General features: G+C 41.7%; 1 protein-coding gene across 9 annotated transcripts in view; it reads right to left on the minus strand.

Annotated features, from left to right (window-relative positions):
* The window catches only part of GTF2E1 (general transcription factor IIE subunit 1), a 54,494-nt gene extending 41,885 nt beyond the window's left edge, over positions 1 to 12,609 (minus strand). Inside the window, exons 1-4 of one of the 9 annotated variants that reach the window (XM_074593632.1) lie at positions 12,495 to 12,540; positions 11,975 to 12,073; positions 11,545 to 11,711; positions 3,529 to 4,006 (exon numbers count right to left, since the gene is read on the minus strand). In XM_074593632.1, the coding sequence (XP_074449733.1) occupies positions 3,529 to 3,976 (448 nt within the window). In that variant the 5' untranslated portion in view covers positions 3,977 to 4,006; positions 11,545 to 11,711; positions 11,975 to 12,073; positions 12,495 to 12,540. Of the gene's footprint in view, positions 1 to 3,528; positions 4,007 to 11,544; positions 11,712 to 11,974; positions 12,074 to 12,490 lie in introns of all 9 variants that reach the window. The other 8 variants (XM_074593641.1, XR_012588195.1, XR_012588194.1 and 5 more) reach the window with 8 other exon arrangements.
* Positions 12,610 to 12,724: the final 115 nt, after the last annotated feature.

Below are 12,724 nucleotides of genomic sequence, written 5' to 3' on the forward strand. Positions count from 1 at the left end.
GCTCTTCATCTAGAAGAGGTGGGGCTAAAACTCATGACCTCGGCACATCATGCTTAGAGCTAGCGGGCACTCACTGGTCATACAACCAAGTGACTCTTCCAACACGTGTTTTTTTTCTTTTCACTTTGTGAGTTGAAGAAGCAGCAAAGCTCTAGGTTTTTTTCATTACCTTGACTTTCACCATCTGACAGTTTAACAATGCACAATTCCTGTCCTTGAACTTCCTACAAGTACCAGACAACATGTGTTCAAACTTTGACAGCATAATAAGTTTTTGGAGCTTTTTGGGGGTTCAGATGTTTAATACCAGAAAAAGAGATGGAGAAAAATCATTTAATACTTTTAAAAACAGAGAGTTCACACTCTCAAAGTAACATTTATACCATTTTAAAAACTACATTTAAAATTACCTTAGCAGCAAACCTGCTACTCTGTTCAAAAATATTTTTCCAAGTAAATTGAATGAACAGCAACCACAGCACATCCATACCTATGTACCCTGAAAACATACCCTTCTTACTATCAAATACTTTCTCTCAGCAGACACATTTCCACCTTCCAAAAACATCAATAATCACATCTTTTAAAGAAAAAAAATAAACATCTCAGTTCATTTCAAAATTATTCACAAATGGAGTAAAGCACAGAGCTGAAAGGGCTTCCATTTGACAGCCTGTAACCTTTAAGAAATGGACCGCTGCTAAAGGCAAGAGACAGACACAGATGCTGTGATAAACATTAAAGAGCACTATAGATCCAACTTATAGACAGGCTCTTCGCAAGCGCTCTTAATTCACAAGTCACAATAGAATGACTACAGGCATGGAGAGATTCTGAAAACCTCCTCACCATCACTGATGAGGAAGGGCAAGAGCAAGAACCTCCTCTTCTAACCCCTTCATTCTACAACAATTGCTCAGAGTTTGCATTCGAGTTGTAACTAGGGAAGAGGAAAGCGAAGCAGAAGAAAACACTGGACGTCCAAACCATCCCCAGCTCTGACTGACAAGGACAAGAAGCAGATAATGAAACAGGATGTTTTTTAACAAGAGATTGCCAATTTAAGTGCAGCTTGGTCTAGACTCATGCAGAGGATGCCTTCCATGCTCTACCTGCTCCATAGACTAACAGATTTTGGCCCTGCAGGCCTTTTAATTCACAAAATTTTATGAACATGGTTGCTGTCCAGGAGCAGCTCAGGTCAACCGTGACTGAGATTCATGTGGCTTTCAGCCCCCCTTCAGCAGTTATACTGCCATGAGTTTCAACGAGTGGGAGATGTTTTTGTGTAGTGCTGATAAGGGCTAAAGACATCCTTGGAAAAGGATTGCTATTCACAGTCCAACAAACCTTGTTCCTCTACATGCCTTGCCGTCACAAGCAACCTCTGTGGGAGGCTGAAAGGTGCCTCAGTTCTTTTCTAATGTGGAATTCCAGAGGAGTGGGAAACATATGCAGACAGTACAATCCACTGCAATATAAAGCAGCCACTCCCAGTAAAAAATAAATAAATAAATAAATAAATCAATCAAGTAAAACTGCCCACTTATTCCCCTGGAATGGAAACAAGCTCCTATCTCATGGTTTGGAAACAGTATGAGCCCTTCTTAAACGGTGACTGGAGAGGCCTATCCAAACTGGTATTCCATGTAACAGCTCTTGAGAAACAACATCATGCACCATCTAGATGAAGCTATCATTGACTTAGAAGTTATATAAGAGAAACAGAATATACATAAATCCTAGACAGGTACGTTCTTATTGAAGTAAGCGAAGGTAAACTGGTTATCTTGTTACTTGCATTAATACTGACAGAAACCAACTGCTGGGAATTGCTGGGAAAACAGCGTTCAACCTTTCCTTCCATCAGCAAAACTGCAAAACACAGCGTGCCAGTGAACTATTTTGCATTGTGAAGGCAGCCAGTGCCTGTACGGCAGGCAAAGCCTTTGTTGACCTCATCATTTCCTGGAGCACAGGCCCTGCTGTCAAAGCCGAATCCCAGCATTATTGTGTTCTGCATCTCCTCGACAGACAGTTCTTTGCTCTTAGAACTCACCGCCCACACAGGCTGGGAGGATTCACCTGCAAAGTGTTACAGGTCCCCTTGGGATGACAGTCTCACACTCCCAACTATGTTCTCTGCACAAGTTGTCTATTGTCTTCTTACTGACGCAAACTGCAAAAGCACTATTCCTCTGCAGCTCGACACCCACAACTGTAGCTGCCACAGATGATCATTACTGTAGAGAGAATGTGTAGTTTCTATACTCAGTGGTGAGCACAGAAAACCTGTGCTGGCATTTCTGTTTTGGTGTTCCATAAGGGAACAACTTCTACTTGGAGAGCTGTGATGGATTACAGCAGTGACTGTTACTTGACTTAGTGGATTCTGCTTCCCTAGTACTAAATATCATTTTCATGGTTGTTCAAGTAAAAGGACTTTCACAGCTCTTGATCTTTGCAGGCAGGAAGGAGGGGAAAATGATAGACTGAACACTTGCTGGGTATTTGCCCTTCTCCAAAGCAGATAAGATATCACTAAGCCTAGATTAAAAGCTTCAATACCACTAAACAGTGAAATTTTACAGTTTCTTATTAAGATAACTGAAAAAAAGCACCACACTCCAATGTTTGTGAGAGCTCTCCTGACTTTTGCTCTTTTATTTTTCTGGAAAAGCAAGATCAGGTCAAAGAACTCAAAAGGAAAAATTAAAAAGTAAAGAAATTAATTCAGAAGGTGGAAGCCCAACGCCCAACCCCTACTCCCTGCTTTCCCCCCAGAGTAATCCCAGACTGGACTAGCAATACAGGATGTCATCAGGTGCAGGTGTTCTTCCTTTTTTTTCCCTGGCACAAAAGACAAAGTATTTGGACTGCCCCTGTAGACAATGACACCCAGAAACGATTCTTATTTCATATGCATGAGACAAATATGCACCTCCACTGAGACACACACTTGAAAAAGAATCTTGTTTACTCCCAACCACAGACAAGTCTGTAATTAATTTCTTTTAACTTTAGTGACATTGCTTTACACTAGGGAAACAAGGTTGTGCAGTATAGTGAACCAGTTAGAAGAAAATTAAACAGTAACAACTCACTCCTTGCATGACCATCTCTAAATTAAAATTTTTTTGCATACCAAAGTCGACTATACATATGTCCTCTCTGCAAACTACCAGTAAATCATACGGTTGATAGGCAAGACCAGGTTATACTGAAAAACTGCCAGCTTCCAACAAGGACAGACTGCCTTATTCACCTTGAATTTGATTGAGATAAGACCTCCATTTCTCTACTGCCTGTCACTCAAGCATTTTACCAACATTGTCATTTGCCTGTACAGACTATGTAAGTCTGTACAGATTACTTTTCTATTTTGCTCAAACATTTACCACGTGCAGAAACAGAGTGCCCTCTAGCTCTGACCGAACTCAAGAGAATTTTGTTAAGACTGTTTCCTTAAAGTCCAGCACTTACGTGATGAAGGAGAGAGCAAGAGCATTCTGTTACCTGTACTCTTACCTGTTCGGGGGTCAAACAGCTGGTTGGCCTCCAAGTCTGTGAAAGTGCTGAAGCAAATGGGGCATTTAAAAGAGGCGCGATTGGTGGAGTCTCTTTCATCCGTCTCTATCCTCCTCCTCATGTGGTCCAGCTTGTACTTCACCACATTAACCAGAAGGCGGTAGTTGATGAAGTAGTAGTTATGACGGGTGGTTTTGCCATCTGGAGCTGTCTCTACCCTCATCCTGCATTTGATGAACTTGTCACCCTTGAGGGTGTTAAGTACAGCCCGCAACTGCTTCCTATCAAACTTAAGGAGCTCTAACATGTCCTCTTCCTTCACGCAGGGGTTCCTGATGAGAATGTCCAGAGCCAAAGCATGTTCAATGCCATAAAAGCCACGCACCACATATTTGGCAAGGCGTTTGAGAGCTGCCGGGACCTCAGTGAGGACGTCTGGGTCAGTCATAGCAGATTCAGATCTTAAGCTTCATGTATACTGCAATGAAAAAAAGGCAGATGGATTCTTAGCTAGTCTTCTGACTTCAGAAGTTTTGATTTATCTCACTTAGAGCTAGGAAAAGGATGGGTGTTTTCCATTTCTCTTTCCCAAGCCCTGTACCAATAATGCCAATGCTACAGAAGTAGAATTAGTAAGTGGTACATCTTATTCAAAACAAAATGATGGAAAACTTTAAAAAGTGTACAAGAAATTGGTACCATAACATACGGCAGATTTCATTTCTGCTCAGTCACAACCAACAGAGCAGGAATAAGAAAGCTGTCTTGAACTTGAGCTCCAGTAGACAGCTTCATGATCAGCTGAGACGTAGCTTGGGAGAAGCAGAGAAAGACTGAAGCACAAAAGGTCCTAAGACAGCCCAAGAGTAGGGCAGTCTTATGGCCCCAGTTGATATCACTTGATCACGTTATAAGTAGCCCTACCTGCTTCTACCCCTTAGGCATCACTGGGCAAAGATAAGAGGATAGCTTGCTAGTGCGGATGGGTCTGCATTCAAGCAAAAGCTCCCAGCCACACAATGAGAACAGATAAACCTTTTCCTTACTTTCTGATAAATAGACCTTAGTCAACTCTCTGCAGCATGAAAATGTTAGCACTGCGAACTCCTACATCACAGACTGCTTCAGCCTTGACCTTAGATGAGCAAATAGGTCCTTCCAAAGGACTGATCCTTCATTTAAAGTGTTTCATGCTCAGGCCTTCGAAGCCCATGGATAATATAGCACGATAAATGAAGTAAAAATCAAAATGTAGTGAACATGAAGAGACCATGTGCTTAAAAAGAAAAAAGTATTCCATGAAGTATCCTTTGATTTACTTATCACGACTTACTGTGCTCTCTGTGACAAGACAATAATTTCTTAACATGAAATGGCAGAAATGGTCATGCCGATCACATGCTTCTGTGACATACATGTGATCATATATAGGCTCACATCATGCAAGGAGTTCCTCATATTGTCAGCCCTGCCACAGACACAGCCAAAAATCACACCCCAGCAGACAGCTAACAGCACAGACTCTTCTGAAGCAGCCAGTTTTGTCCAGTGGAGAGAAAAAGGGAAGCAACTCCATAAGGCACAGAGCACGGGTCTACTATCAGTTCACAGGGTGGTTTTGTACATTTTCCCTCCACTCTTTCAAGTCCATACATCTGTAGGCAGTAACAAAATTCCCCTCCACTCATAATGCACTTGGATTTCCATGTACGAAAAGTTCAAGATAAGATGAAATATTATAGGTGCTTTTGAAATACTCTTTCAGGGGGCTGTACTTCCAGTTAACTTCAAATAAAACGTTGAATAGTCTTTTTCAGTATGAGACTTCCATGCTGGTTTAGGATATGAACATCCATTTCTTAAGCAAAAGGTTCCTTCAGCTGAGGAAAAACCCCACACCTGAAGTTTTGTTTGTTCACCATTGCTAAGCGTTTTTTATCTGTGAACTAATATCATAAATAGTAAAACTCTGCCAATATCAATTTTCACTTCTATTGGATATTTCACACACTGTATATGTACCTCCCCAGCATTCAAGTCTCAAATGAAGAGAAGAGGAGAGTGACAGGAGAAGAAAGGATCTGGATGAGTATTCTATTTTCCTCATTGCTATCATAAAACCTATAATATCCTTTTTGACAAACACCATTACAGAACTTTTCTATACTCCCCACACTAAGGCATGCTACTAGAATCGCCAAGCTCTACATGTGACCAAGCAGCTGATGACTCACTTCCATCACCCAAGACTACCCAAAACTCTGGGCACATTTATCACAGTAGCCTGCTTGCATTTTTTTTTTTTTTTGGTATAAGAAACATTGCCCTCTCAAAAAACTTTAAGCGACATTACCCATTGAAGCTTTACTTCTGTCCAACCCCCACCTTCTTCTGCAACAGAAGAGGTATGTTCCTCTCAAGGGTTATGGCCAGTCTAACTGCAAAGCAATTACGCTGTGGATTCTGAAGCTTAACCATAAGTAAATTAAGATTGTCCTGTCTTGCTTGCCTTTTGGGTAAGAAAAAACCACCCACTTTCATTCTTTTCTTTTGAAATGCTTCCCTGAGCTTTTCTTTTTCTCTAACTTAGAGCCAAACAGAATTCACAGTGCTCCAATTGAAATGAACTGAACAACATCTGTTGAGTGCTGGTGCGCAGGCTGAGAACAGTTTACGGAAACAATGCTTGGATGTCCAGCTTCCCTTCAAGGAAATTGAAATATGTTCATCACAGCATGAATTAGTCATGAAACAAGTACTTCTAGAGTCAGTTAGCTTTTTTTTTTGCACACCAGATACATAACGAATTACCTCGCACAAAGGACAATTTTCTAGAGCTTTGCATTAAAGGTAAAAGCGTTAGCAATAAATGATGTCATGAGTTAGCCATACAGTATTTTTCAACCCTTAAGTCAGACCCAATCTGAATATACCGTCACAGGACGTTGTCCCTGAAAATCAATTTCATTCTGTTCATATTTTTACATCTTTCAGTCACTTAAAGATAAATCTTGCTTTTGACTGAATCTGTCAGCAACATACTGATACTATAAAACAATGTCAATGCAGAAGCTGGCCAGAAGCCTTTATTTATTCAAACCGATTAACTCTTATTCGGAGTTTAAGCACAGTATAACATTAATGTAAAGATCAATTTTAACTAAAACTTGGCACCCCAGAAGAGATTTAAGAAGTCGAATTTTGAAAGGCAAGAGGTTTTTAAGTGCTGATCTCACAAAACAGATTTAAGGTACAATTTCCTGAATAACGTACTCAAAAAGCTTAAACTAAGACTTACAAGGGACCAATGAATAAAACCACCTCTAAGAGTATATACTTTTCCCTTGTTTTCCAGCTATAGTGAGAGATTTAATAATACTTCTTAGTGTCAATCACTAGAATTTTTTTTTTTTTAATCTAGTGGGACCAGGAGTTTTTACACAATTATTTCTTCTCCTCTACTGGAGATTTTTAGTGATGTCCAAATCTTCTATGTCCTCTGGCAATAGTGGGCATCTTGGGCGTAATGCTGGATTTACAGCTGGGTACGTGGAAATACAAGCATTCTGAAAGCACCACAAACCATTCTTTCCCATTAATCTCCACTTCAAAAAGTTGATTAACAAGGATTAAATTCTAAATCCTGCAGAAGACAGCTTTTCGGTGAGACATCGAATTGACTAGTGTCAGATTTAAAAAAAAAAAAAAAAAAAACAAAAAAACGCAAGACAACAAAACCCACCCTTGTCAAGGGTCAACAATGCTAAACACAACTAACCTAGCTCTGAAAACGAGCACTGGCGCATGTTCAGCAAACACCAGGTTTTATACTACATTGAGGCCTAATGCCAGCAAGGCCTTGAACAAGATCTGTATGGTCAGAGGAAGGACATATTTTGCAACATCATGCTTGATAATCCCATTCTCATGTAAATTAGGTGATACAGAACAACGGCATGAGAATGAGCATATACCACTCCAGACCTGACTAGGCCAAGGTCTAACAAATTGTTTCTCTAAGAGAAGCTGACATCTGGCCACCCTGCCATGAAGAATCCCAGGCTACAGAATAAGAGCTCCAAATCCTTACCGCCTTTCACCGGGCAAGACAGACAGTGAACTAGCTCACGAGTGGTAGTCCACTGCCACGAGAATATCAGTTTGATTCAAAAGCAGGGGACTTTACCACTGCGTCCTTAGGCAGTGACTTCACCTTCCATCGAAGCAGTAAGTCAAGCCTGAATTAATTACGCGTGCATAGAAATATGATAACATCTCCTAACAAGATTTTAATGGACGTGCATCTGTTTCATAATAATGTCTGTACTGACCTTAATAATGTATGAACATCGAGGGACATTATCAGGGAAAAAACAAAAGAAAAACAACGGCCAAGATAAATCACTATGCAGTAAGCACCTACAGCACCAACAATAAAGCACACTGGACAGGATGATATTCAGAAATACCCAAATGAAAAATTTCAAAATTTAAACATGAGCTTCATTAAAAGACACAGCTGTTGCGGAATGGTTCTGGGTAATTACATGAATACAAATCAGTATTACAGGTACAGCAGGAAAGCAGATCTGTCTATGTTATCACAGTAGGACAGCAACCCTAAATACACATTTGGTTTTTTTAAAACAATTCCTCTAAACATAAGAATAAATACTGACATGGCTAAAAAAGACAACACTGGGAAGAAAGACTGAAAGCGACACAATACAAGCACATCTGTTGGATTAAGGAAATCAGGGTACAGCCCGCAAAAATCGCAATCATACCTCAGGTTGAGTAAAATGCATGAGGTATCAGTACTGAGCATAACTAGGCTGTCAGTAAGGAAATCCAGAGGAGAGCAAGGGACGGCAAAAAACCATTCAATATAATGGGACCAAAGACCACATAGAAGCCAGAAATTCAATGCACCAAACATCTCCATTAGCCAGGACTTTCCTGATGCAGCATCAAAGTAACTGAACTCTTCTTCTCTATTTACAAAGATTTCAAGAATTCTTTTGTGAACTCTAACAGGAATTGTGCTAAGGATGTTGGACCTCTTCTTTCCCGCTTTTCCTCTCTAAAGCTGAGTCAAAAAATGACAAGTGCTAAAAAGGTGATACCTAGAAGCCACAATGTAGATGAAATTAGAACTACAAGTCATGAAAACGTGAGTCAGACAGTAAATTAACCTGAATTTTTATCTAATACTGGAAATGATCATCACATTGTTTTAACATGTAACTTTGAGGCTTATACTGATTCCACTAGTAACTTTACCTCAAAAAAACTAAGTCTCACTGTTCATATATTTGACAAGGTAAACATTTTATACGCAGGATCTTGAAAAAGGAAGCAGACTACTCTTCAGACTCACTTGGGTATACAATACCCCAGATCTCTTTTGGATGAAAACTTGGGAGTTGCAGCATTGGCTGGAAACCTGGGTCTATCAGACATACTGTTTACACTTGGAAAGGTGCTTCCTGTTTTCCTCCCCACACCTAATTTAAATTGTTAGTGCTCTTTTTCACTAAATCTTTGAGATCAGGTTTTGCAGATTTGTTTGGAAAACATTTCTGCAGGCTTCTGCCAAAATATTTTTTTAAAGGCAAAAAAAATTATTTGCTTACACCACCAACGCAGTTTCTCCAGGAAAAAGTCAAAATCAGATTATAAGAAGAGAGTCCCTCGCCTGTAAACGTGGCCAAGTATGACAGGTTTCCGGGAGCCAGCGTATAGCATATCCCACTCCAGCAGTCACTTGTAAACACCAGATCCTAGTTTTGTAGTCTGTCACTCTAATAAAATTTAAAATTCTGTCTTCCAGAGTACGATGAGGTTAAGCTGAGAGAAGCGATTCTGAATCTTCCCGAGTACAGGGAAGGAGGGCACACATTTCAGAACTACAGTGGGAAGACATGCCATCAAGATTCTAGATGTCTGTACAATGTCATCTCAGCCACTAGCTGTCCTTTCCAGAAAAGGGAAAATGGCACAGAATCTTCCATTTTGAAGTATGGATTTTTTTTTGCCTTTCTCTGTAGTGAGTGGATGATCCGTGCAACATGTCCCTATTATCCAGAACTGCCTTTATTCCACTTCAGTTGCAAACCCCCAGTCTTCTGGCATTTTACCAAAAGCTTACTGAATTCCATCCCCTGGAGACTTCAGGAACACTGCTGCTCAGCCTTCCTCCTGTACTACATCTTGATGAGAAATCACATATTTTGATTGCAAGCCCTGCTCTGAAGTATTAAAGGAGAAAAGAACAACCTGCTTTTGCTCAAAGTCTACCTTCTATTTGGCATTCCACAAACAGGAACCAGGAGGCCACAGGTATCAAAGGGTTTTCTTCTCTTAAGGTGAAAAGTTGTGCTACAGCTGCACATAGAAAGCCTGAAGGGTCTGGCTGAAATTACAACTTTTTCACCTAATTTCACAAGTAAAAATATATGGAACCATACATGATATGGCCACAAGGCCTGACTGCACATGGCAGAAATTGAACAATTCAGGCTCAGGATGTAATTCCCAATCACATTCTTAATCTAAACGTCGCATAACGATAGCAAGATGTCAGTAAGTTAAAGGGCTACCTATGTGCATGTATACAAACAGATGTAGTACTCAGAAGTATTTCAAATAGACAACAGCAAACTGCTTATAATTGCAGCTGTAGACAAAAATGGAGTGCACTATTTACTGAAGGCCAATCTTGGTGGCTAGAATAGTGAAGGTACAAGTTTCCTGTTACAGCTTAAGTCAAATTATACCCTTCCATAAAGAAGTCTTTCTTTTCCTTCCCAGCCTCTAGCCACAACCCCTGCCCATTCTGTGTTGATTTTGCCAGTTGCCTATTCACGTAGCAAGGTGAATCAAGTTGAAAAAAAGTGAAGAATTAACATGGCAAAAAACTAATGTATTTTAAAGGGAGGGCAAGGGGGCAAAGTTCAAGAACCGAATCATTTATGTTACCAGACTAGAGTCCACACGAAGCAGAGAAAAGAAAACACGGCTAGGGATGTAGAAGAGTGAGGTATCCCCATGGGGCTGCAAAGATGTGCAATTGGATCAACTGCAATGTGAAGCCACTAGAACATTTTAACCGTGGACATCAGAAACGCTTAGAATTTACACTCCGATTTGAATGTACACCAGCAGAAGAATGTCTGTTATTTTGGAGACACCTCAGCATTGCCCCTTACAGAACAAAACTGTAAGGTTTTGAGTTTGGTTTTTTTTTAAAGGAAAAAAGTAAGAGCATTTCTTACAAATATCAAGCCTAAGAAGTCATGATTACACTGAAGTACAGTGGGCTTAACTCCAGCATTCCTTGTTAAGTTTCTGATGGGAAGAAAGTAGTAATTCTTTTTCATATCCTGGATTCAATGAGACCTGGAAGACCACACTCATCATGACAGATAACATGAGTGATATTGTCTGACTCTCAGAAATTCAGGGAAGTAGTAACACAAAGATTTATGAAAGTATTAGGTTCAGAAAAGTTTTAGTTAATCGGGGGTAGCAAAAAGGGATACATACTGTGGATGTAAGCCATTAAGAAACAGAGAAACTAAATAATAAAGATACTGGATAGTTTTAACTCATGTAGTTTCTTGCCCAGAAGAATTCCCTAAAGCATCCTGTGTGAAAGCGAGCTGTAAATAGTATCTCAAAGGAAGGTAGGACTGAAACTCCCATCATCCTGTATTGCTGCCGGAACGGTATTTGCCCCTCTTTCAAGCACACGGCTCTGCTGTCTCCCTTGCCAGCTCTAGCACTCACAAGACTTGCTTGTGTACCAATTTGCATCACTAAATGGCAGAAATGTACCACTTTCTTTTTTTTTTTTTCCTTTGTCCTCCTTTTACTAGGTTTTTCAACAGTTTCATCAGTTGAATTGACTAGTGGAAAAGTCCGATGAGCAACTGAACCAGCAGATGCGAGAGGATCCAAGCGCAGGAGATGAGAGAAGATAATACCTTTCATGGCTGAAAAATACTAACCTACCTATATTTTATGAAAATATGCTTTAAATGTGTACTGATGAACACCCTTTTCAAAATGCTGATCTTCTTTATTCATTCCAAGTCATTTGTTGCACAGCTGGACCTGTTTAACAGTTTAGTGCCATTATAAGATGTGATGTTCATCTGCCTCTCAGGGAACCGGCAAGCCTGTGAAGACAGATGAAAACTAACAAACAGAAAGAAAGTAACTTGCTGACATAGAGAACTGAATGGTTTCACTGCATGGGTTCAACCAATGCTCAAGCCTGGCAAAAAGAATTGAGCTAGATTTGTCACGTCAGTTACTTTTCAGATTCCCATAATCTTGCAGCTTCCTTCAAATTAGAAATTGCACAGAATTCCTAGACTATAGTAGCAGATTACACTTTAAAGCTAAGTGAAGCAGAGAATCCTTTATGCTATTTGCACACCTTCCTGTTCCCTACCCACTTCTATGCGGTGAGCTTTAAACATCCAGTTGTGTAGGCTCCTGTAGGACAAGAGACTTGACGAGGGCTCAGCAGTACCTCCTGAAAAAAAAAAAAAAAAAACAAACGAGAAAACCCTCACAAACAGCGCAAGAGCAGAGGCAGGTGGTGGGGTACGGAGCCGAAGCAGGGGCCCGGGGCAGGGCCCAGCCCGACAACGTGCGGGGAGGCACAGACTCCTGCGGGCGGTGCCGGCGTGCCCGGCCCCGCAGCGACACGCGCACGCACACACACAGCTGGACGGGAGGGACGGAGGGCCGGGACAGGGGTCTCCGCAGGCCCCAGGTACCCGCCGCCCAGAGCGGCGGGGCCCCTGGGAAGCGGAGAGGGGGCGCCCAGCCTCGGACGGGACGGGACGGGACGGCAGCGGGGGGAACCCGGCAGGGCCATCCTGGCGCCTCAGGGCGGACAGTGAGCGGACAAGGCCGCCGCTGCCGCCGCCACCCCCGGGGTCAGCACTGACCTGCCACCGCTTCCAGCTCTCCCCGCTCCAGGCGGCGCTTCCGGCGGCGCCGCAAGGGTACGTCACTGCCGCGCGCGGCTGTGACGTCAGCAGGGCACCTTGCCCAACATCGTTCGGGCTGTTGCGCATGCGCAGTACCATGCCTCCGTGGCCCTCGGTCATCCCTCTCGGTGAGCGACAGGAAAATGAGCCAATCGCGTTCTCAGAAAGCCCTGCCGTTCCCGCCCTCA

This window comes from Larus michahellis, chromosome 1 (genome assembly GCF_964199755.1).
Source record: "Larus michahellis chromosome 1, bLarMic1.1, whole genome shotgun sequence".
NCBI classification, from domain to species: Eukaryota; Metazoa; Chordata; class Aves; order Charadriiformes; family Laridae; genus Larus; species Larus michahellis.